General features: G+C 41.6%; 1 protein-coding gene across 6 annotated transcripts in view; it reads right to left on the reverse strand.

Moving 5' to 3' along the window:
- Positions 1-24,954, reverse strand: part of LOC113804138 (adenomatous polyposis coli protein) — a 360,688-nt gene that overhangs the window by 172,385 nt on the left and 163,349 nt on the right. For 3 of the 6 annotated variants that reach the window (XM_070138167.1, XM_070138168.1, XM_070138163.1), the window contains exons 1-2: positions 23,025-23,058; positions 5,315-5,446 (exon numbers count right to left, since the gene is read on the reverse strand). The exons of the other annotated variants lie outside the window; for them this stretch is intronic. In XM_070138167.1, coding sequence (XP_069994268.1) covers positions 5,315-5,419 — 105 coding nt within the window. In that variant the 5' untranslated portion in view covers positions 5,420-5,446; positions 23,025-23,058. Of the gene's footprint in view, positions 1-5,314; positions 5,447-23,024; positions 23,059-24,954 lie in introns of those variants that run through there. 6 annotated transcript variants of the gene reach the window in all.

Genomic DNA, 24,954 nt, shown 5'->3' on the forward strand with positions numbered 1-24,954 from the left:
GGGCTTTAGCAAAATATTCCCTCGCGAAGATCGTGTTGTTTTAATGTCGGATTACGATTAAGTGAAATCCCTTTGTTCCATCAAAGGCAAAAGTGACGTCATCCGACCTGTTTGCCTCAATTTGGGATCAAAAATAGACTTCTTTATATGAATGTTTTTTTTATTCCCTTTCTTTTCTCCTGTTCTTTTTTATTTCCTTCATTTTTTCTCCTTTTCCTCTTTTTTCTTCTCTCCTCCTTTCCTTTTCTCCTTTTCTTTTTAACCTAATACCAACTTTCCTAAGTAATTCACCCTCTGGCTACTTACAAATCCCTTCTTAGATAAAAAAAAAAATATATATTCATTCCAAAACTCGATTCAGTCCTCAAATTCAATCAGATTAAACTAAGCTGATAAAACCGTTCTTCCGCGCATATCAATCGACTCACATTCTGCAACACAATGCCAGGCACGTTTAAAGGTCTAAATCTTTGTCAAAGTAACTAAACACAGTAAAATAAATAGATAAATAAATAACATATAAATAATAATTAATATATAAATAAATAAATGAATAATATATAAATAATAAATAGATACATACATACATACATATATATAGATAGATAGATAGATAAATAAGTAATTATATAAATAAATAAATAAATAATAAACAAATAATTATACAAATAAATAAATAAATAATAAATAATTAACTATAAAAATCAATCAATAAAGAACATCTAATGAACGGACGAATCAATGAAAAAAAAACTCAATCTGACACAGCAATAAATAAAAAAAAGATAAAAAAGAAAAACTCAACCTGACACAGCAATAAATAAAAAAAAGATAAAAAAGAAAAACTCAACCTGACACAGCAATAAATAAAAAAAGAAAAAAAAACTCAATCTGACACAGCAATAAATAAAAAAAGGGAAAAAAAACTCAACCTGACACAGCAATAAATAAAAAAAGAGAAAAAAAAACTCAACCTGACACAGCAATAAATAAAAAAAAAAAAAAAAAACTCTCAACATGACACAACAATAAATAAAAAAAGAGAAAAAAAAACTCAACCTGACACAGCAATAAATAAAAAAAGAGAAAAAAAACTCAACCTGACACAGCAATAAATAAAAAAAGACAAAAAAAAACCCAACCTGACACAGAAATAAATAAAAAAAGAAAAAAAAACTCAACCTGACACAGCAATAAATAAAAAAAGAAAAAAAAACTCAACCTGACACAGCAATAAATAAAAAAGAAAAAAAAACTCAACCTGACACAGCAATAAATAAAAAAAGAAAAAAAAACTCAACCTGACACAGCAATAAATAAAAAAAGAGAAAAAAAAAACTCAACCTGACACAGCAATAAATAAAAAAAGAAAAAAAAAACTCAACCTGACACAGCAATAAATAAAAAAAGAAAAAAAAAACTCAACCTGACACAGCAATAAATAAAAAAAGAGAAAAAAAAAACTCAACCTGACACAGCAATAAATAAAAAAAGAAAAAAAAACTCAACCTGACACAGCAATAAATAAAAAAAGAAAAAAAAAACTCAACCTGACACAGCAATAAATAAAAAAAGAAAAAAAAAACTCAACCTGACACAGCAATAAATAAAAAAAGGAAAAAAAACTCAACCTGACACAGCAATAAATAAAAAAAGAAAAAAAAACTCAACCTGACACAGCAATAAATAAAAAAAGAGAAAAAAAAAACTCAACCTGACACAGCAATAAATAAAAAAAGAAAAAAAAAACTCAACCTGACACAGCAATAAATAAAAAAAAAAAAAAAAACTCAACATGACACAGCAATAAATAAAAAAAAAAAAAAAAACTCAACCTGAGACAGCAATAAATAAAAAAAGAGAAAAAAAAAACTCAACCTGACACAGAAAAAAATAAAAAAAGAAAAAAAAACTCAACCTGACACAGCAATAAATAAAAAAAGAGAAAAAAAAAACTCAACCTGACACAGCAATAAATAAAAAAAGAAAAAAAAACTCAACCTGACACAGCAATAAATAAAAAAAGAAAAAAAAACTCAACCTGACACAGCAATAAATAAAAAAAGAGAAAAAAAAACTCAACCTGACACAGCAATAAATAAAAAAAAAAGAAAAAAAAACTCAACCTGACACAGCAATAAATAAAAAAAGAAAAAAAAACTCAACCTGACACAGCAATAAATAAAAAAAGAGAAAAAAAAAAACTCAACCTGACACAGCAATAAAAAAAAAAAAAAAAAACTCAACCTGACACAGCAATAAATAAAAAAAGAGAAAAAAAACTCAAACTGACACAGCAATAAATAAAAAAAAAAAATCAACCTGAAACAGCAATAAATAAAAAAAGAAAAAAAAACTCAACGTGACACAGCAATAAATAAAAAAAGAAAAAAAAACTCAAACTGTCACAGCAATAAATAAAAAAAAAAAAAAAACTCAACCTGACACATCAATAAATAAAAAAAAAAAAAAAAAACTCAACCTGACACAGCAATAAATAAAAAAAGAAAAAAAAACTCAACCTGACACAGCAATAAATAAAAAAAGAGAAAAAAAAAACTCAACCTGACACAGCAATAAATAAAAAAAGAAAAAAAAAACTCAACCTGACACAGCAATAAATAAAAAAAGAGAAAAAAAAACTCAACCTGACACAGCAATAAATAAAAAAAGAAAAAAAAAAACTCAACCTGACACAGCAATAAATAAAAAAAGAAAAAAAAACTCAACCTGACACAGCAATAAATAAAAAAAGAAAAAAAAAACTCAACCTCTCACAGCAATAAATAAAAAAAGAGAAAAAAAACTCAACCTGACACAGCAATAAATAAAAAAAGAGAAAAAAAAACTCAACCTGACACAGCAATAAATAAAAAAAGAAAAAAAAAACTCAACCTCTCACAGCAATAAATAAAAAAAGAGAAAAAAAACTCAACCTGACACAGCAATAAATAAAAAAAGAGAAAAAAAACTCAACCTGACACAGCAATAAATAAAAAAAAAGAAAAAAAAACTCAACCTGACACAGCAATAAATAAAAAAAGAGAAAAAAAAACTCAACCTGACACAGCAATAAATAAAAAAAGAGAAAAAAAAACTTAACCTTACACAGCAATAAATAAAAAAAAAGAAAAAAAAACTCAACCTGACACAGCAATAAATAAAAAAAGAGAAAAAAAACTCAACCTGACACAGCAATAAATAAAAAAAGAGAAAAAAAAACCCAACCTGACACAGCAATAAATAAAAAAAGAGAAAAAAAAACTCAACCTGACACAGCAATAAATAAAAAAAGAGAAAAAAAACTCAACCTGACACAGCAATAAATAAGAAAAGAGAAAAAAAAACTCAGCCTGGCGCAGAAATAAATAAAAAAAGAGAAAAAAAACTCAACCTTTCACAGCAAAAAAAAAAAAAAGAGAAAAAAAAAACTCAACCTGACACAGCAATAAATAAAAAAAGAGAAAAAAAAACTCAACCTGACACAGCAATAAATAAAAAAAGAGAAAAAAAAAACTCAACCTGACACAGCAATAAATAAAAAAAGAGAAAAAAAAACTCAACCTGACACATCAATAAATAAAAAAAGAGAAAAAAAACTCATTCTGACACAGCAATAAATAAAAAAAGAGAAAAAAAAAACTCAACCTCACCTATCAATAAATAAAAAAAGACAAAAAAAACCCAATCTGTCACAGCAATTAATAAAAAAAGAGAAAAAAAAACTCAACCTGACACAGCAATAAATAAAAAAAGAAAAAAAAAAACTCAACCTGACACAGCAATAAATAAAAAAAGAGAAAAAAAACTCAACCTGACACAGCAATAAATAAAAAAAGAGAAAAAAAACTCAACCTGACACAGCAATAAATAAAAAAAGAGAAAAAAAAACTCAACCTGACACAGCAATAAATAAAAAAAGAGAAAAAAAACTCAACCTGACACAGCAATAAATAAAAAAAGAGAAAAAAAAAACTCAACCTGACACAGCAATAAATAAAAAAAGAGAAAAAAAAACTCAACCTGACACAGCAATAAATAAAAAAAGAGAAAAAAAAACTCAACCTGACACAGCAATAAATAAAAAAAGAGAAAAAAAAACTCAACCTGACACAGCAATAAATAAAAAAAGAGAAAAAAAAAAACTCAACCTGACACAGTAATAAATAAAAAAAGAAAAAAAAACAATTCAACCTGACACAGCAATAAATAAATAAAAAAAAGAAAAAAAAACTCAACCTGACACCAATAAATAAAAAAAGAGAAAAAAAACTCAACCTGACACAGCAATAAATAAAAAAAGAAAAAAAAACTCAACCTGACACAGCAATAAATAAAAAAAAGAAAAAAAAATCAACCTGACACAGCAATAAATAAAAAAAGGGAAAAAAAACTCAACCTGACACAGTAATAAATTAAAAAAAAAAAAAAAACCTGACACAGCAATAAATAAAAAAAGAGAAAAAAAACTCAACCTGACACAGCAATAAATAAAAAAAGAGAAAAAAAAACTCAACCTGACACAGCAATAAATAAAAAGAAAAAAAAAAAAATCAACCTGACACAGCAATAAAAAAAAAAAAAAACTCAACCTGACACAGCAATAAATAAAAAAAGAAAAAAAAGAAAACTCAACCTGACACAGCAATAAATAAAAAAAGAAAAAAAAACTCAACCTGACACAGCAATAAATAAATTAAAAAAAAAAAACTCAACCTGACACAGCAATAAATAAATTTAAAAAAAAACTCAACCTGACACAGCAATAAATAAAAAAGAGAAAAAAAAAAACTCAACCTGACACAGCAATAAATAAAAAAAGAGAAAAAAAAACTCAACCTGACACAGCAATAAATAAATTAAAAAAAAAAACTCAACCTGACACAGCAATAAAAAAAAAAAAAAAAAACTGACACAGCAATAAATAAAAAAACAAAAAAAAAACTCAACCTGACACAGGAATAAATAAAAAATAAATAAAAAAAGAAAAAAAAACTCAACCTGACACAGCAATAAATAAAAAAGAAAAAAAAACTCAACCTGGCACAGCAATAAATAAAAAAAGAAAAAAAAACTCAACCTGACACAGCAATAAATAAAAAAAGAAAAAAAAACTCAACCTGACACAGCAATAAATAAAAAAAGAAAAAAAAAACTCAACCTGACACAACAATAAATAAAAAAAGAAAAAAAAAACTCAACCTGACACAGCAATAAATAAAAAAAGAGAAAAAAAAACTCAACCTAACACAGCAATAAAAAAAAAATAAATAAATAAAAATAAAAAAACTCAAACTCATCAGACTCAACGTACCTGAAGGTGCAATGAAGAGTGTGCCGACGCGCTGTGGGCGTCTAGAGGATGAATGGGCGGCCGAGGGAGGCTGAGGGGCGCGCTACCCCCACCTGGGCCGGACATAGTACACCCACGTCACTCTTCGCCCATCTGCAAGGAGGAGACGGAACGGGGTCAGGGGGCGGGCTGGCAATTTTGGGAGAGGGGGATCCTCAACCAATGAATACATGAAGTAGTAGAGAGATAATAACAATGCAGAATAATAATAATAATAATAATAATAATAATAATAATAATAATAATAATAATAATAATAATAATACCAAATACCAATGCAGAATAATAATAATAATAATAATAATAATAATAATAATAATACCAAATAACAATGCAGAATAATAATAATAATAACAATAATACCAAAGGGTCGCATGAAAAGCACTATCCACAAGACATACTTATTGTATGTACGGCATTTTTTCTGCCACTGGTTCACCACTGGGTCAAGCATAATAAAAGTACGTTCAATATCACTGCTAATCGCGTAATGAGATATTAAAATATACAAAAAACACTCATAAAATACAAAAAAAAAACACTAATACAATATATATAAACACTAATACAATACATATATAAAAACACTCATACAATATATACATAAACACACACACACACACACACACACACACACACACACACACACACACACACACACACACACACACACACACACACACACACACACACACACACACACACACACACACACACACACACAAAATATATATATATATATATATATATATATATATATATATATATATATATATATATATATATATATATATATATATATAAACACTAATACAATACACAAAAAATACAATATACGGTTCACACGTATCTGAGCTCGCCCCGCCCCTTCCCATCGCACCCCGCCCACACCCACGGAGCAGTCCTCAGCCCTCTCAAGCGACGGCCGCCTGGCACCTGGACGCCCGGCACTCGCTCTCAGCTGCTCCTGGCTCTCTCTCCGAGACTAATCTGCTCGTGTCGCCATCGCCTCACACGTCTCCCCTCTCTCTCTCTCTCTCTCTCTCTCTCTCTCTCTCTCTCTCTCTCTCTCTCTCTCTCTCTCTCTCTCTCTCTCTCTCTCTCTCTCTCTCTCTCTCTTATTATTTTTATAATTATCACTCACAACCTCCACTCTCCCCTCTCTACCTCCTCCCCTTTTAGCCCTCTCTCTCTCTCTCCCTACCCCCTCCCCTTTTCCCTTTCCCCTCCCCTCCACCCCCTTCCCCTCCCTCTTCCCCTTGCCCTTGCCCCTCCCACTCCCCCTTCCCTTCCTCCTCCCCTTGCCCCTCCCCCTCCTCCTCCCCTTACCCCTCCCTCTCCCTCCCGCTCTCCCCGGCAAAGCAACCTGCCCGCCCCAGCGCCGCGGCCGCCCAAACGCCTCGCCCTTAATCCCGACAGAGACAGCCGCCCCCGACCGCCCCCGACCGCCCCCGACCGCCTCCGAGCCCCGAAACCCGACGAGAATCACGTCACGGCGAGAGTACACCAGACCCGCTACTCCTCTGCGTGATTCTGCATGAGTCCTCCTCACTCCTTCGCACGATTCCTCGCACTCTTTATGTGACCCTATGACCCCGCCCCCTCTTTCCATGATTCGTCGCCTCTTTATATGACCCCGCCCCCTCTATGCATGATTCCTCTCCTCTTTATATGACCCCATCCCCTCTTTGGGTAATTTTCTTTCGTCTGTCTGTACGACCCCTCGCTTTTCTGCCCCGATTCTTCGCGTCTTTGCACGACCCTTCCCTCTTTGCACAATGCCTCGCCTCTTTACGCGATTCCTCCTTTTTTCTACGCGTTTTTTTCTTCGCCTCTCTGCATGATTTCTCATTTTCTGCGCGGTACTTTCGCTTTTTGCATGATCCTCCACTCTTTGCATGTCCCGCAGCTTTTTTTTTTTTTTTTTGCAATACCTCGTCTCTTTGCATGATTCCTCTTTCTATGACCGCACCCCCTTTATGCATGTTTCTTTATATGACCCCACCCCTTTGATGTTGATTCCTCTTTATATGACCCCATGACCCCACCCCCTCTATGCATGATTCCCCTTTATATGACCCCCTCTCCCTCTATGCATGATTCCCCTTTATATGACCCCCTCTCTCTCTATGCATGATTCCCCTTTATATGACCCCCTCTCTCTCTATGCATGATTCCCCTTTATATGACCCCCACCCCCTCTATCCATGATTCGTCACCTCTTTATATGACCCCAACCCCCCTCTATGCATGATTCCTCTTTATATGTCCCCTCCCCCCACCCCCCCCACCCCTTATGCATGACTCCTCACTTCCCCGCATGACTCTCCTCGGTTCGTGTCGGCGCGTGAGAGGGCGAATGGGCGTCGGGATTCGCAGTCGCGGAAAAATCACCTGAGGGCGCGAGACAGAAGCCAACAAGATCCGTATCCTGGAGGACTTCGGGGAAGTGTGTACCTGTGTCTGTGTCCGCACTTACGCCTCTGTCTGTTTCTGAGACTGTGTCTGTCTCGGTACCTATGGCACTGTCTGTCTATCAGTCTGGTTATGTGTCTGCTTATGTGCCTATTTGCTTATGAGACTATGCCTGGTTCCGAGTCCGTTTATATGCCGGTCTGTCTATGTCTAATGACGTGTTAATGTCTGTCTCTGTGTCTGTCTATCAGCCATTTTCCAGGTCGCAATCACTGGGTCTACACCAGTAAAACACGTTAAGCGTTAGATAGATAAATTTCGCGTATCCATGTTATTGATGCAATTCTATAAATGGACATGCAGTCTAATAAAAAAAATATGCACATGATCATATCCATGTCCTCCTTTTCTCTTCTTTCTTCTTCGCCTCGTCTTTCTCTCTCACTCTCTGTCTCTCTCTACTTAAAACTCTCTCGTTTACTCATTCCCTTCCTCCCTTTTTCCTGATCTTCCCTTTGCCTTCCCCTCTGCCTTCACTCTCTTTCTATATCAAACACTCCGTCACTGCAACTGTTTTCATTTCATCTTCCCTTCATTTCATTTTTTCCTCTTTCCTTCTCTCCTTCTTCCCCGCCCCTTCCCCCTTACCTCCCTCACTCCTTTCCTCCTTCACTCCCCTTCCTCCTTCCTCTCTTTCCCTTTCCCTCACCCACCCTCCCTCCCTCCTCCCTTCCCCTTTCCCTCCCTCCCAACCTCCCTCCCTCCTCTCTTCCCTTTTCCCTCTCCCACCTTCCCTCCCTCACCCCCCTTCTATCCTCCCCCCACCCTCCTTCCCTCCCTCCCTTCCTTCCCTCCCTCCCTCCCCCCCTTCCTTCTTCCTTCCTTCCTTCCTCCCAACCTCCCTCCCTCCCACCCACCCTCCCTCCCTCCCTCCCAACCTCCTTCCCTCCCTTCCTTCCTTCCTTCCTTCCTCCCAACCTCCCTCCCTCCCACCCACCCTCACTCCCTCCTCTTCCCCCCCTTCCCTCCTCCTCCCTCCCTCCCAACCTCCCTCCTTCCCTTCCCTCCTCCCCCACCCTCCTCCTCCCCCCCGACTCTCTCTCTCACACGCAACGCCCGTGTTATTTCAACTTCTTTTCCAGGGCGGTGACATCAACGGTATCGGTGTCTAGAGTTACCTCGGGCCAGAGAGAGGGTTGCCGAGCCCCTGCAAGCCAGAGCAACCGACCCCTTCCATCAGTCGCAACCATTTTTTTTTTTTTTTTCCCGCGTCCCGACACTCGGAAAAATACGCGATATAAGGATTTTCTCTCTCTCTCTCTCTCTCTGTCTCTCTGTCTCTCTGTCTGTCTGTCTGTCTCTGTCTCTCTCTCTCTCTCTCTCTCTCTCTCTCTCTCTCTGTTTCTCTCTGTTTCTCTCTCTCTCTCTCTCTGTTTTTCTCTCTCTCTCTCTGTTTGTCTCTCTCTCTCATTTCCCCTTTATTGATTTCGTTCTTCTTCCGTATATTTTATTCGTTTACCCTTGGCAAACCTTATATTTCTTAGCGCACGAATATCAATACTGGGAATAACTGCACTCACTCACACAATTTTTTTAAAAATCACTAAAATACTTACGTTTCTGCGAAAGCGAGTATGAAAATTTTCCACAAGTTTTTTGCACGTGGATTCCCCCCCCCCCCCTCAACCCCATGTTATAAATATCCTGCCTAATCAACACCCTGCCCCTAAACAACAAATAAAAAAAACAAACAAATAAATAAACAAACAATCCAATCAATCACAATCATAAACCACCGCATTGCAATCCATTCGCTCGATTTCCAATGAAAATGGATTACGCAACAACGCGCGATCCATATCTCTTCAGCACCCAATCATATTTCATCGAGCACAATGACACACCGCTTGGCTGTTTACCTGCCTGTCTGACGGACTGACTGTCTACCTGCCTGAATAACAGACTGATTGGCTGTCTACCTGCCTGTCTGACGGACTGACTGTTTACCTGCCTGTCTGACGGACTGGACTGTCTGTCTACCTGCCGGACTAATAGACTGATTGGCTGTCTACCTGCCTGACTAACAGACTGATTGGCTGTCTACCTGCCTGAATAACAGACTGACTGGCTGTTTACCTGCCTGTCTGACGGACTGTCTGTCTACCTGCCTGACTAACAGACTGATTGGCTGTTTACCTGCCTGTCTGCCGGACTGTCTGTCTACCTGCCTGACTAACACACTGCTTGACTGTTTACCTGCCTGTCTGCCGGACTGTCTGTCTACCTGCCTGACTAACAGACTGATTGGCTGTTTACCTGCCTGTCTGCCGGACTGTCTGTCTACCTGCCTGACTAACACACTGCTTGACTGTTTACCTGCCTGTCTGCCGGACTGTCTGTCTACCTGCCTGACTAACACACTGCTTGACTGTTTACCTGCCTGTCTGCCGGACTGTCTGTCTACCTGCCTGACTAACACACTGCTTGACTGTTTACCTGCCTGTCTGCCGGACTGTCTGTCTACCTGCCTGACTAACACACTGCTTGACTGTTTACCTGCCTGTCTGCCGGACTGTCTGTCTACCTGCCTGACTAACAGACTGATTGGCTGTTTACCTGCCTGTCTGCCGGACTGTCTGTCTACCTGCCTGACTAACACACTGATTGGCTGTTTACCTGCCTGTCTGCCGGACTGTCTGTCTACCTGCCTGACTAACACACTGCTTGACTGTTTACCTGCCTGTCTGCCGGACTGTCTGTCTACCTGCCTGACTAACACACTGCTTGACTGTTTACCTGCCTGTCTGCCGGACTGTCTGTCTACCTGCCTGACTAACAGACTGATTGGCTGTTTACCTGCCTGTCTGCCGGACTGTCTGTCTACCTGCCTGACTAACACACTGCTTGGCTGTTTACCTGCCTGTCTGCCGGACTGACTGTCTACCTGCCTGACTAAGAGACTGATTGGCTGTCTACCTGCCTGTCTGACGGACTGTCTGTCTACCTGCCTGACTAACAGACTGACTGGCTGTCTACCTGCCTGACTAACAGACTGATTGGCTGTTTACCTGCCTGTCTGACGGACTGTCTGTCTACCTGCCTGACTAACAGACTGATTGGCTGTTTACCTGCCTGACTAACAGACTGATTGGCTGTCTACCTGCCTGTCTGACGGACTGTCTGTCTACCTGCCTGACTAACAGACTGACTGGCTGTCTACCTGCCTGACTAACAGACTGATTGGCTGTCTACCTGCCGGACTGACGTACTGACTGACTGGCTGACTGTCTAACTGTCTAGCTACCTGACAAGCGGACTGACTTGCTGACTACCTGACTGTCTAACTTCCTGACTTGCTGACTACCTGACTGTCTAACTTCCTGACTGGCTGACTACCTGACTGTCTGTTTTCTTGACTAGCGAACTGACGCTGACTACCTGACTGTCTACCTGCCTGGCTGACAACGTGACTGTCTACCTCCTGACTGACGGACTGACTGACTGACTGACTGACTGACTACCTGAACGCCTCGCTTCCTCACTAACGAACTAGCAATCTTTTAGAACCTGGTCAAGTATTTACGTATTTCATAACGTCTTATCACCCCACCTACCTTGGAAAATATCTTATTAATATAAATCTCCAATTACAGGATTATACAAGAGACAAAGACACGCAGGTGGAACTAACAGTGAGAATAAAATCAAACAAAAAGTTTTTAAAAAATATATACTTAAGTTTACACAATGAATATAACATTTCTGTAAATATGACACAGGACACCGGCATATCAAAAGCTTATGACGTAAGACCTCATAAGCCGCGATGGAAATTACATCTTATAAAATCTTATATGTATTTTATGTAATCGCAGTTATTGAGAAGATTAATAATCATGTGAAACCATCTGTGAACAGGATCTTAAAACTCGATATGACTTGGTGTATAACTGCCAATAATGCATTTTCAAAGCTATAAAAATAACTAAATCACCATTTTCACTCATAATTGTAGTCATTTATTATCCTTACCACCATTAAAACCACCATTAACAACACGGCGCAACCATTAGCATCACCATTAATGACACACTACCATCAGCATCACCATTACCAAGACGACACAACCATCAGCATCACCATTAACAACACGACACAACCATCAGCATCACCATCAATGACGCAACACTACCATTAGCATCACCATTAACAACACGACACAACAACCATCAGCATCACCACCACCCTCCTCCCCCCACTCTCCCAACCCTCTCCCAACACCTCCCCTTAAAACGCCCACGAAACCCTCTTGCTTTCCCTCGTTTCACGCCAATTCCCCCCCTACCGACCAAGCCAACAAGACCCCCCCCCCCCCCCCCAGAGACGCGGAGCCGCCCACCGCCCGACGCCCTGACACCACCGCGCGCATGACACCCGACGTACATGCCGTGTACACACGCACGCTCGCCGAGTGTACACACGCACGGTCGCCGAGTGTACACACGCACGCCCGCCGAGTGTACACACGCACGGTCGCCGAGTGTACACACGCACGCTCGCCGAGTGTACACACGCACGCTCGCCGAGTGTACACACGCACGCTCGCCGAGTGTACACACGCACGCGCGCCGAGGTTTCAGATTCCAGTAATAGCACACCGCCCGGCCGCTCACACCGGGCCCATCTCTGTATTTATATCGCGCCACACTAACCCTTAGCCGCAATTTTCGCCTCGGCTCTACCGCCCGCTCTTGTTCACGCCCATGTTCACACCCATGTAGGCCAATGCGTCGGGAATGCCCACGCCCGCATGTCCAATCGTCTGTTGCTATCAACGGGGTTTATGTCGCCCTGTTCGCTTCAGATATCCGCGGTGTTCAAAGCCGCCCGTGCCGAGAACCAATGCCGGCTGTAAACCTCCATTTTCGATCGAATTCCAAACTCTAAAACTTAATTAAAAATATCCCTATATCCTCAAATACATAAACACCTATTTCCTTTTTTTTTTTTTTTTTTTTTTTTTTTGCCTTTTCTTAACACAACCCACAATAAATACACGAACAACACCTGTCTGAAAATAGTCCTCCACACAACCCCAAAATAAACAATAACAAAAACACACACACACGAAAATACAGTTTCTAAACACAACAGGCCAAGGTCTTAAACTAAAAAAAAAACATCAGTTTAAGAAAGAGAAAGAAACGAGAACGAAGCCACAATCTCTCCAAGAAAATGCCAGCCAACCATGCCACTGAAATGAACTAACCTGATACCCACAAACAAAGGGAAGTGATAACGAAAGGGACAATAACGATAAACAATAACGATAATCGAACTGATAAGGAAAACGGCCATAACAATGAAACGAAATGATGTTTATAAAAATTACCAGAATTATAATAGCTTAAGCTTAGTAATAACAATATTTGACTATTCTTACTACTACTATTACTACTACTACTACTACTAATAATAATAATAATAACAAAATAATAACAATAATAATAAAGTAATAACAATAATAATAATAATAGCAACACTAATAATAACAATAACATTACTAATCATAATAACAACAACAATAATAATAATAATAATAATAATAACAATAATAATAATGATAATAGTTATAATAACAACAACAAAACAACAACAACAATAATAATAATAATAATAATAATAATAACAATAATAATAATGATAATAGTTATAATAACAACAACAAAACAACAACAACAATAATAATAATAATGATAATAATAATAATAATAATAATAACAATAACAATAATAATAATAACAATAACAATAATGATAATAATAATAATAATAACAATAACAATAACAATAACAATAACAATTATAATAACAATAACAATAACAATTATAATAACAATAACAACAACAACAATAAACAACAACAACAATAAAAAATAACTAATATTATGAATAAAATTAGTGATAATAGAGAGAAAGAGAGAGAGAGAAAAAAAAAAGATAGAAAGGGAGAGAAAATAGAAAGAGAGAGAAAATAGAAAGAGAGAGAGAGAGAGAAACCACCACACGCCACGCGTCTGTGCGTCTGTGCGTGCGTGCGTGCGTGCGTGAGCTGCCACGCTTCCATTTAACTTTGCCAATTCGTCTCAATCGGCGGGATGACTTCTAACGACACTGATTCCCGAGAGGCCACCCTGGCATTCAACACCGCAACGTACGCAGCTCTCCCCTACACACCAACCCCACCAAAAAAAACGAAAACCCAAAACCCCAAAATCCCAAAACTCATCACCTCATTAAAAAAAAAAAAAAAAAAAAAAAAAAAAAATCCACCCTCTCGTCACTTCAAGAATAAAAACAGATAAATGACATGAATGACAGTCATCGAAGGACCGGGCGACCGCCGCGCCATCTACTTCCACGCCCACGAAGCTGAAGACGGCAGTGACATCCTTCTTGTTCCGAGGTCAAGGCGGGTCGTATCGAGTGACCCCCGACCTCCCGCGCTCTGCACGCCGAGCGCTGGGCCTAGAGAGGGACGGCGCTTGCGTGTGTGTCTGTGTCTGTCTGTCTGTAATTGACTGACTGTCTGTCTGACTGAATGAGTCTGCCTGCTTGTCTGTCTGTCTGTGTCTGTGTCTGTCTGTCTGTCTGTCTGTCTGTCTGTCTGCCTCCTTGCCTGCTATCCAGACAACCTGCCAGCCTGCCTGCTTGCCTGTGAGCTTAGGCCTATCTCCGCAGCGCTGGAACCACATCCGTATTTCCCACCCGTGCTTGCCGAGCCTTTCTGGCAGAGCACGCAGATCCCGAGCCAACCCGCCCGCACGCGACGGCCGACACGAAGGCCTCCAGCCGCGGACACGGGCGCTCGCGGGCGCTGACGCAGCACCGCCAGACTGCCAACACCGCCGCCGCCACAGCAGCAGCAGCGCCGCGACAGCCTGACACCAGCGGTGCAATCCGGAATGGAGAGTTCTGCCGCCTCGAGGACAGCCCGTGCCGCAGTGGGGCGAGGGCCGGACTTCATTAGAGAAATGACTCGTGTGACTCGGCGACACGTGTGACTCGGCGACTCGAAGGGGCACGAGTGAGGAATGAAAGAGCGGATGCGCGGGCAGCACGAGGTGCTTGGCAGGGAGGACACGTCCGCGGAAGGCCGCGAGCGTCGGGGCGGGGCCAGGGTCATGAGGAATGCATGACGAAAGGAATCGGGCTCGCGTCCTGTCCGCATGGGCAGTGCGGCACGAGCAGGGCGGGGAATACGGGCTCGAGGGGGGAAAATGGCCAACACAACACGGAGACAATGGCGACTCACGCAGACAGCCGCGGGGGACAACAAGCAAGAAATACACTCATTTAGCCTCGAAAAATAATGCCCGATGACCATAAACGATAACAATAATGAATGAAAAAAATAAACTATTAGCAAACACAACCACCCTCTTCCCAGTAATGGGCCTGTTGCAGCGGGCGTCGAGGCAACGTCCCAATGCTTAATGGGGACAGACAGACACGAACGAAAAAGACTCATACCATGATACATCCTCCAACGCCTTTCCGGAACGCCTAACGAAGACCTCCAACCACCAACGCCCCATAGACAGACGGGCAATATTTTTTTTTTTTTTTTTTTTTTTTTTGTGTGTGTGTGTGTGTGTGTGTGTGTGTGTGTGTGTGTGTGTGTGTGTGTGTGTGTGTGTGTGTGTGTGTGTGTGTGTGTGTGTGTGTGAAATTATTGTTATTTTGAGTCCCGTCCCCAGCAAGGACTCCCAAACCGAGGTTCCCCGAGACGCACCTTCGCTCTTCGCCCGCCCCGACTTCCACCGAATATCCCTACAGAAGAAAGACCTTTCATTACCACACACGCACCAAGACTTCCTTTGGGAGAGCGCGCCCCATAACGCACCTCCCTCCAGCCTTCCCCCCCCCCCCACCCCCCCCACCCAGCTCTCCCCCTATCACGCCCTGCGGAAAACAAAAGCTTACACTATCGCCTCCTCTTGGCTAATGCCCCTCACACCGGGCATTCCCTCGCATCCCGGCCCTCACAACGCCCCTCACCCCGAGCATTATTTAGACCCCACGCACTCACACTACCACACGCCAAGAAAGCAGAGACAATAACCCTCACGCCAGGCATTCCCTCGACGCCCCGAGCCTGGCACTCCCGGCCCTCATAATGCGGCTCTCGATACCCTCTCCTCCTCGCGGCTCTTTTGTCCCTCCCTCGCACTACTCGGCGGCGCCCGATGTGCCTACGACGCGGCGCTAAGTTCGATCTCCCGGCCCAGCAGCGTGGCCTCGTCGCCTCTACGATCCCGGAGTCAGGCCGCCGTGTTATAAACCGGCTTAGGCGATACTTGCATGATCGGGTCAAGGTCAGGGCGGAAGGAGGGAGGGGGAGGGGAGGAAATAAACAGAGAGGGGAGAGGAGAGGGAGAAAGGGTGAGAAAGGGACAGAGAGAGAGAAAAAAAGTAAACTGGAGGGAGAAAGGGTGAGGAAGGGAGAGGGAGAGAGAAGTAGAAAAGAGAAAAGACAAAATGGAGAGGGGAAAGAGAAGGAAGAGGAAAGAAAGAAAGGAGACCAAGAGGGGAGAGGAAGCAAGACGACAGATAAAGACAAGGGAAGGGAAGAGAAAGACCAAGTTGGGCGAAAATAACAGGACGATAAAGCAGGGAGGCAAGAAGAAAGGAGACAAGGAACGGGAGGAAGGTTAAAGACGGAAGGCAAGAGAGGAAGAGAGAAGAAGAGAAGAAAAAGGAAGAACAAGTGAGGCGGAAACAGGCGAAAACAAATTAATGAATCATCAAGGACTCTAAATATAGTGCAAATCACGTAGTGGTGATTATGCCGTTATGGTATAAACACGAGAAAATAGCCTACCAAACGAGAGGCAAAAGAGGAACCGAGGAGAGGGGAAAAAGAAGAACAAGAGAAGTGGAGAGAGACCAGATAAGAAGGAATAAAAACAAGAGACGGAGAGAGAAAGAACCACAAAAGAGGATAAGAGAGAGACCAGATAAGAAGAAGGAATAAAAAACAAGAGACGGAGAGCGAAAGACCCATAAAAGATAATAAGCACAGCGAATAAAACATTCTCCGGCCACCTCTCCTCCCGTCCACCTCTCCTCCCGCTGGACGTGTGGATAATGCGCTAAATTTCACGCCCGCGCCCACCCGACACTCGCGCGACACTCGCAAGCACGCCCGGAATGCCGAGAGAAACATGTTATTGCTGCGGACTTCTCTGACTTCCCTCTGCCGCGCACCCTTCCCTCCTCTCTTTCCCTCTTTATCCTTTCCTTCCCTCCTCTCTTTCCCTCTTTATCCTTTCCTTCCCTCCTCTCTTTCCCTCTTTATCCTTTCCTTCCCTCCTCTCTTTCCCTCTTTATCCTTTCCCTCCCTCCTCTCTTTCCCTCTTTATCCTCTCCCTCCCTCCTCCCCTCCCCTCCTTATCCTTCCCTTCCCTCCTCCCTTTCCCTCTTTATCCTTTCCTTCCCTCCTCTCTTTCCCTCTTTATCCTTTCCTTCCCTCCTCTCTTTCCCTCTTTATCCTCTCCTTCCCTCCTCTCTTTCCCTCTTTATCCTTTCCTTCCCTCCTCTCCTTCCCTCTTTATCCTTTCCTTCCCTCCTCTCTTTCCCTCTTTATCCTCTCCTTCCCTCCTCTCTTTCCCTCTTTATCCTCTCCTTCCCTCCTCTCTTTCCCTCTTTATCCTCAACTTCCCTCCTCTCTCTCCCTCTTTATCCTCTCCTTCCCTCCTCTCTTTCCCTCTTTATCCTCTCCTTCCCTCCTCTCTTTCCCTCTTTATCCTCTCCTTCCCTCCTCTCTTTCCCTCTTTATCCTTTCCTTCCCTCCTCTCTTTCCCTCTTTATCCTCTCCTTCCCTCCTCTCTTTCCCTCTTTATCCTTTCCTTCCCTCCTCTCTTTCCCTCTTTATCCTCTCCTTCCCTCCTCTCTTTCCCTCTTTATCCTCTCCTTCCCTCCTCTCTTTCCCTCTTTATCCTCTCCTTCCCTCCTCTCTTTCCCTCTTTATCCTCTCCTTCCCTCCTCTCTTTCCCTCTTTATCCTCTCCTTCCCTCCTCTCTTTCCCTCTTTATCCTCTCCTTCCCTCCTCTCTCTCCCTCTTTATCCTCTCCTTCCCTCCTCTCTTTCCCTCTTTATCCTTTCCTTCCCTCCTCTCTTTCCCTCTTTATCCTCTCCTCCCCTCCTCTCTTTCCCTCTTTATCCTTTCCCTCCCTCCTCTCTCTCCCTCTTTATCCTCTCCTTCCCTCCTCTCTTTCCCTCTTTATCCTCTCCTTCCCTCCTCTCTTTCCCTCTTTATCCTCTCCTTCCCTCCTCTCTTTCCCTCTTTATCCTCTCCTTCCCTCCTCTCTTTCCCACTTTATCCTCTCCTTCCCTCCTCTCTTTCCCTCTTTATCCTTTCCTTCCCTCCTCTCTTTCCCTCTTTATCCTCTCCTTCCCTCCTCTCTTTCCCTCTTTATCCTTTCCTTCCCTCCTCTCTTTCCCTCTTTATCCTCTCCTTCCCTCCTCTCTTTCCCTCTTTATCCTTTCCTTCCCTCCTCTCTTTCCCTCTTTATCCTTTCCTTCCCTCCTCTCCTTCCCTCTTTATCCTTTCCTTCCCTCCTCTCTTTCCCTCTTTATCCTTTCCTTCCCTCCTTTCTTTCCCTCTTTATCCTCAACTTCCCTCCTCTCTCTCCCTCTTTATCCTCTCCTTCCCTCCTCTCTTTCCCACTTTATCCTCTCCTTCCCTCCTCTCTTTCCCTCTTTATCCTTTCCTTCCCTCCTCTCTTTCCCTCTTTATCCTCTCCTTCCCTCCTCTCTTTCCCTCTTTATCCTTTCCTTCCCTCCTCTCTTTCCCTCTTTATCCTCTCCTTCCCTCCTCTCTTTCCCTCTTTATCCTTTCCTTCCCTCCTCTCTTTCCCTCTTTATCCTTTCCTTCCCTCCTCTCCTTCCCTCTTTATCCTTTCCTTCCCTCCTCTCTTTCCCTCTTTATCCTTTCCTTCCCTCCTTTCTTTCCCTCTTTATCCTCAACTTCCCTCCTCTCTCTCCCTCTTTATCCTCTCCTTCCCTCCTCTCTTTCCCTCTTTATCCTCTCCTTCCCTCCTCTCTTTCCCTCTTTATCCTCAACTTCCCTCCTCTCTCTCCCTCTTTATCCTCTCCTTCCCTCCTCTCTTTCCCTCTTTATCCTTTCCTTCCCTCCTCTCTTTCCCTCTTTATCCTCTCCTTGTCACCTGTCTTCCCTTCCCTCCTCTCTTTCCCTCTTTATCCTCTCCTTGTCACCTGCCTTTCCTTCCCTCCTCTCTTTCCCTCTTTATCCTCTCCTTGTCACCTGCCTTCCCTTCCCTCCTCTCTTTCCCTCTTTATCCTCTCCTTGTCACCTGTCTTCCCTTCCCTCCTCTCTTTCCCTCTTTATCCTCTCCTTGTCACCTGCCTTCCCTTCCCTCCTCTCTTTCCCTCTTTATCCTCTCCTTGTCACCTGCCTTCCCTTCCCTCCTCTCTTTCCCTCTTTATCCTCTCCTTGTCACCTTTCTTCCCTTCCCTCCTCTCTTCCCCTCTTTATCCTCTCCTTGTCATATTTTATCTTCCCCTTCCCTCTACTCTCTTTCCCTCTTTTGTCTTTCTCCTTTATCTTACCTGCCTTCCCTTCCACTCCTCTCTTTCCCTCTTTGTCCTCTATAGCTCTTCTGCTTTTACTTCCTCCTCTCAACCTCTTATCCTCTAACTATCTTTATATTTCACTTCTACTCTCTCTTACCTCTTTATCCTCTGCTTGTCTTTTATAATATTTACCCTTCCCTCCTCTTCTTACCTCTTTATCTACTCTACTTGTGCTACTATACGTACCCTTCCCCTCTCTCTATTTTCCTCTTACTATCCTCTCATAATACTTATATGTTCTACTTACCTCTTTCTCTAACCTACTTTAATATATACTTCTGCATACTTTTAAATACACTCTATCTCTTTTACCCTCTTTTAATATATAACCCATCTTCTATATTTTACTTCCCTCCTCTCTTTTACACTCCTTATATCTCTCCTTATCATATATAGCTACTTCTATATCTAACACTCTTTTATTATATATTGTCTTTCATTTACCTTTACTCTATCCCTCTCTTTACTCTTATCCTCTCATATTACTGTCTATTTTAACCTTACATCTCTTAACACTCTTTTTGTCCTCTCATGTCTTTATATTGTAATATGCTTACTTCATATCTACTTTTTATCTTTTGTCCTCTCTGCTTATGTGCTCTTACTTCCCATCCTACTCTTTTTCATATCTTGTCTGCTCACTTAATCTTTTACTGTGTGTTTACCTTTATCTCTCTTACTCTTTATCACTCTCATACGTCACCTGCATTTTCCCACAACTTCCCTCCTCTACTTACCCTCTTTATCCTCTCATTGTCATCCTATCTTTACTTACCTCCTCTCTTTCTTACTCTTTCTTCTCCTGCTTGTAATCTGTCTATCATCTTTACATACCATATCTCTTTCACCTCTTTCTGCTCCTCTCTTGTCCTAACATATTAATACATACCTCCTCTCTGTGCTTACCTCTTTCGTCATATCACTTGTCATATGTCTTTACTTCTACCTCTATCTCGCTTACCTCCTCTTTATCCTCTCTCATGTCTGTACCTGTGCTACACTTACCTCTATCTCTTATCTTTATCTCTCATGACAATCTACATGTTTATATATACTCCTAACATCTTTTGTCTATCTCATACAATATCCTATTCCACCTTCCCTCATATCTTTTACCTCTCTCTCTCATAAGCAAATAAATATGTTTGCTGCTCCTCTAACACTATTTTATATCTCTCATGTATATAATAAATATTGCTTATATCTCTTTTATCACGTCATATATTGATAACATATACTTCCTTCATCTCTCTTTACCTCTTTAATATCTTGTGCTTGTCACTATTCTTCACCTTCCTCTCTTTTCCACTCTTTATCTCCGTAAATAGCATAATATTTACTTCCTCTATATTCCCTCTTTGTCTCTTTCCTTGTGACTCTTTTATTACATTCCCTTCCACTCATCTGCTTATCTTTGTCCTCTCCTTATCTTAAATTCCCTTCCCTCCTCTCCTTCCCACTCTTTATCACTCTCCTTTGTCACCTGCATTTTCCTCTCTGTCTCGCTTACTGTTTTATTCTCTCCTTGATAACTTTTCATCTTCCTTCCCTCCTCTCTTACTCTCTTTATCCTCATATCTCTTGTCAACTACGTACCACCTTTATCTCCTTCCCCTCTTTTGTCTCTCCTTGTCACCTGCCTTTATAACGCAACCTCTCGTCTCTTATAAAACATCACTCCTTGTCTTTCTCGTCTTCCCTTCCCTCCTCTCTTTCCCTCTTTTGTCTCTCCTTGTCTCTTTGCTGTACTTCCCTTCCTTCCTCTCTTTCCCTCCATACTCTGTCCTTATTAACACTGTCCTTCCCTTCTTTCCTCTCTTTCCTGCTCTTTATCCTCTCTGCTTGTCTTTTCTCTTCCCTGCCCTCCTTGCCTCCTCTCCTTGTCCACTATGTCTTCCCTTCCTTCCTCTCTTTCCCTCTTGTCCTCTCCTTGCTCATATGTCTTTACTTCCCTCTTTGTCCTCTGCATGTCACCTGTCTCTTCCTTGCTTCCTCTCTTTCCCTCTTTATCCTCCTCATGTCACCTTTCTTCCTTTTCCTCCTCTCTTTCCCTCTTCTGTCCTCTCCTTGTATGCCTGCTTTACACTTACCTCCTCTCTTTCCCTCTTTATCCTCTCCTTGTGCTGTCTTCCTTTACTTCCCTCCTTTACATCCTCTCACTTTATTATATGTGTCTTCCCTTCCTTCCTCTCTTTCCCTCTTCATCCTCTCCTTGTCTCCTGTCTTCCCTTCCCTCTTTTGTCCTATACTTCATCCTTGCTGTCTTTTCCTTCCTCTCCTCTCTTTTCCTCATCTTGTCCTCTCCTTGTCACCTGTCTTTCTTTACCTCATCATCACATTCCCTTCCTTGCTATTTATAGCATGAATTTGTTCCACAAGCAATATATCATCTCTATTCGTGCCTTGCTTACCTATTGCATTATCTAACCTGCCTTACATCTTTGCAGGAGACACACTGTAATTAATGGAATAAAGTGTTTGAATTTGAATTTGAATTTCACTTTGAATCCTTTATCCTTTTTTCCGGGATAAACAAAAAAAAAAGAAAACAATCTATTATCCCCGTTCTATTATCCCTGTTTACAAAGCAGCTCCACTATCATGCACTCTCATCCATTTCTTTTTTTTTTTTAGACAAGGTTTCCGGACATTTAAGTGCATTCGAAGACGATCCTGAACACTCTCCTCTTCCCGCATGCTACGCGTCTTCACATCCCAGTCCTGCAGGCTGACTCTACCGCATGCATATCCCCTTAAATTCATTCATCCACAGAGAGCTCGGGAGTCTGCCTTCCTAAAGCTCTCTCAGGAGGACAAAATACTCGCATGTTTACGTATGTCTACGACCGCACTTCAGTCAGACGTAAAAGGAGGATTCCGAAACTGTTGTCTCATTCAAAAAAACTAGTAAAGGCACTGTGTTTTTTTCTACTATAAAACTTGCTGTTTATAATGCATAACATCGGCTTGGTTGGACAGTCGTATATAGAAGCAAAGCCCTATACTTCTCACACAGAGATAGAGCCACTTATTAATTAATTAATCCCAGCTGTTTCAGATTACCTAAGTCAGCAAGAGCGAGCGATGTGCCAGGAATTAAACGAAGCCAATGATTAATGGACAAAGCATGTATTCTGAAAGTGTGTGACACCTTAAACTATCATTCTGGGGTTAAAAATGGTATGTGTGTAAAATAAAGCACATTAATGTGTTACCATGTATATGTGTCAACCATAATAGTAACAGTAATGGCGTACGTCTGTATGCAATGTGCAGCACTTTAGTAGTAGCATAACAATAATGCGTAATGTGTATAACATGTGTGTGTGTGGGGTGTGCTGTGTGTGTGTGTGTGTGTGTGTGTGCTTGTGTGTGTGTGTCATCATATTAATTTATAGTCTCCCACTGAAGGCAACGTCACATTCAAGGAGTGATTCTCCACAGCAGCGCCTTCAAGCCATCAGCATTTCAAAACATATCCACCGAATAAATGAAAACACACAATAATCATTATAAATGAAAACATTTAATATTATATATATTTTTCAAAGAATTATTAAAAGGCTTAAGAAAAAAATAACATGAAAAGGGAAACTTACCTAAGCCCCTCCATGGCGTCTAAGTCCTGGTAACACTCAGAAGTTCTTCCTTTATCTATGCATCAACTAAAGTCACTCATTTCTTTTCTTTTTTTTCACATTCGTATACTGCATTTACCACCTGTAATATCCTTCTATCATCAAATTACTAAAATTATTCTGTCTCTACATACTTCATTTTTCTTTCCATTTTTTTCTACGTATGAAACACACTGCTTAGCTGAAGCGCTAAAAATAATAAAAGATTACTAAAATCGCGGACTTTTTCTTCATTTTACTTTTACACAATGTTTCTCTCTCTATAGTGTAGTTGCGAACATATCAAATTCCAACTTTGTTTTTAATTAATCCACATATATAACACCCCCACGCCACCGGATCCAAAACAATAACATGAGCAATAACAATACGACAAAGGAATGGATAAATGAAGAGGAAGAGAGGGAAAGAGAGAAAAGGGAGAAAGAGGAAAAGAGAGAAACAGAAAGAGAGTAAGAGAGAAAGAGGGAAAGAGGAAAAGAGAGAGAGGAAAAGACGAAAAGAGAGAAAGAGAGAAAGAGGAAAAGAGGAAAAGAGAGAAAGAGGAAAAGAGGAAAAGAGAGAAAGAGGGAAACAGAGAAAGAGAGAAAGAGGAAAAGAGAGAAAGAGGAAAAGAGAAAAAGAGAAAAAGAAGAAAACATAAGAAAAGAGAGAAAAGAAAAAAGCCTGCCCCAACAGCATCATTTTCGCCCCGTAAACAAACCGGTAAGCCTAATCCTTAATGAATTCCAGAATTTATCAACTGGGCAAGTGGGAAGCTCTTACGCATTATCTTCGCCCGCCCTTAATCCAATATTCGCCCTTAATCCAAATTTGCATAAGAATTCGCCCTTAATTTTCGCCCTTAATCCAAAATTCGCCCTTAATCCAAATTTGCATAAGAGTTCGCCCTTAATTTTCGCCCTTAATCCAATTTTCGCCCTTAATCCAAATCTGCATAATGGAAGGACAGGCCATCAGCGCCCAGGATTACGTTGTGGACAATTGCGAAGGCAGACGGGGTCGACGACTGAATTCGAGGCTAATGCGACTGTGAGCACGCCGCTCGCACACGCGCACGCACAGGCAAGCACACGCGCACGCACGCAGGGATGCACGTACAAGCAATACTACACGTCAGTTATGATGGTGGTAATGGTATTGTGATGGTGATGGTGATGGTGATGGTGGTGGTGGTGATGATTATGTGATGGTGGCGATGGTGATGATGATTATGTGATGGTGGCGATGGTGATGATGATGATGGTGATGATGATGATCATTATGTGGTGATACAGAAGGAAAAGAGAATGAGTCCCACTGCCCTTAGTTATATTTGTTGTCATCACCATATTTACGTTATGGTGGTAGTGATGATGATGAAGGAAGAGGAGGAAGAGGAAATGAATCAAGAAGAACATAATTAGAATCAGGATCACAACAATGACGACGATGATCATACCCCCCCCCACCCCCACCCAGCCCCCGTAAGCGCCAAAACAAAACAACCAAATGAACAACAGATTGATAGCCGAACGATGCAGCAACGAGTCTGCCGGCGCTGTCTCTAATTCACGGCGCCCATACAGCTCCGCCCGGGACACGCGCCCACCTGCTGCGGCCGCCCAATACGCCCGAGCCCCGAGCGCCCTTCCCCGCGCCCACGCTCTGCCCCCAAAGACACGGGTTCACACACACGCATACATTTGTACGTACATGCACGCCCATGAACATACATATATAAGCACACACACAACCCAATACACACACTCACATGCACAACCGAATACATACACACACACATGCACAACCCAATACATACACACACACATGCACAACCCAATACATACATACACACACATGCACAACCCAATACATACACACATAACCCAATAAACACACACACACACAA

Source organism: Penaeus vannamei, chromosome 24 (genome assembly GCF_042767895.1).
Source record: "Penaeus vannamei isolate JL-2024 chromosome 24, ASM4276789v1, whole genome shotgun sequence".
In the NCBI taxonomy this organism is placed as follows: Eukaryota; Metazoa; Arthropoda; class Malacostraca; order Decapoda; family Penaeidae; genus Penaeus; species Penaeus vannamei.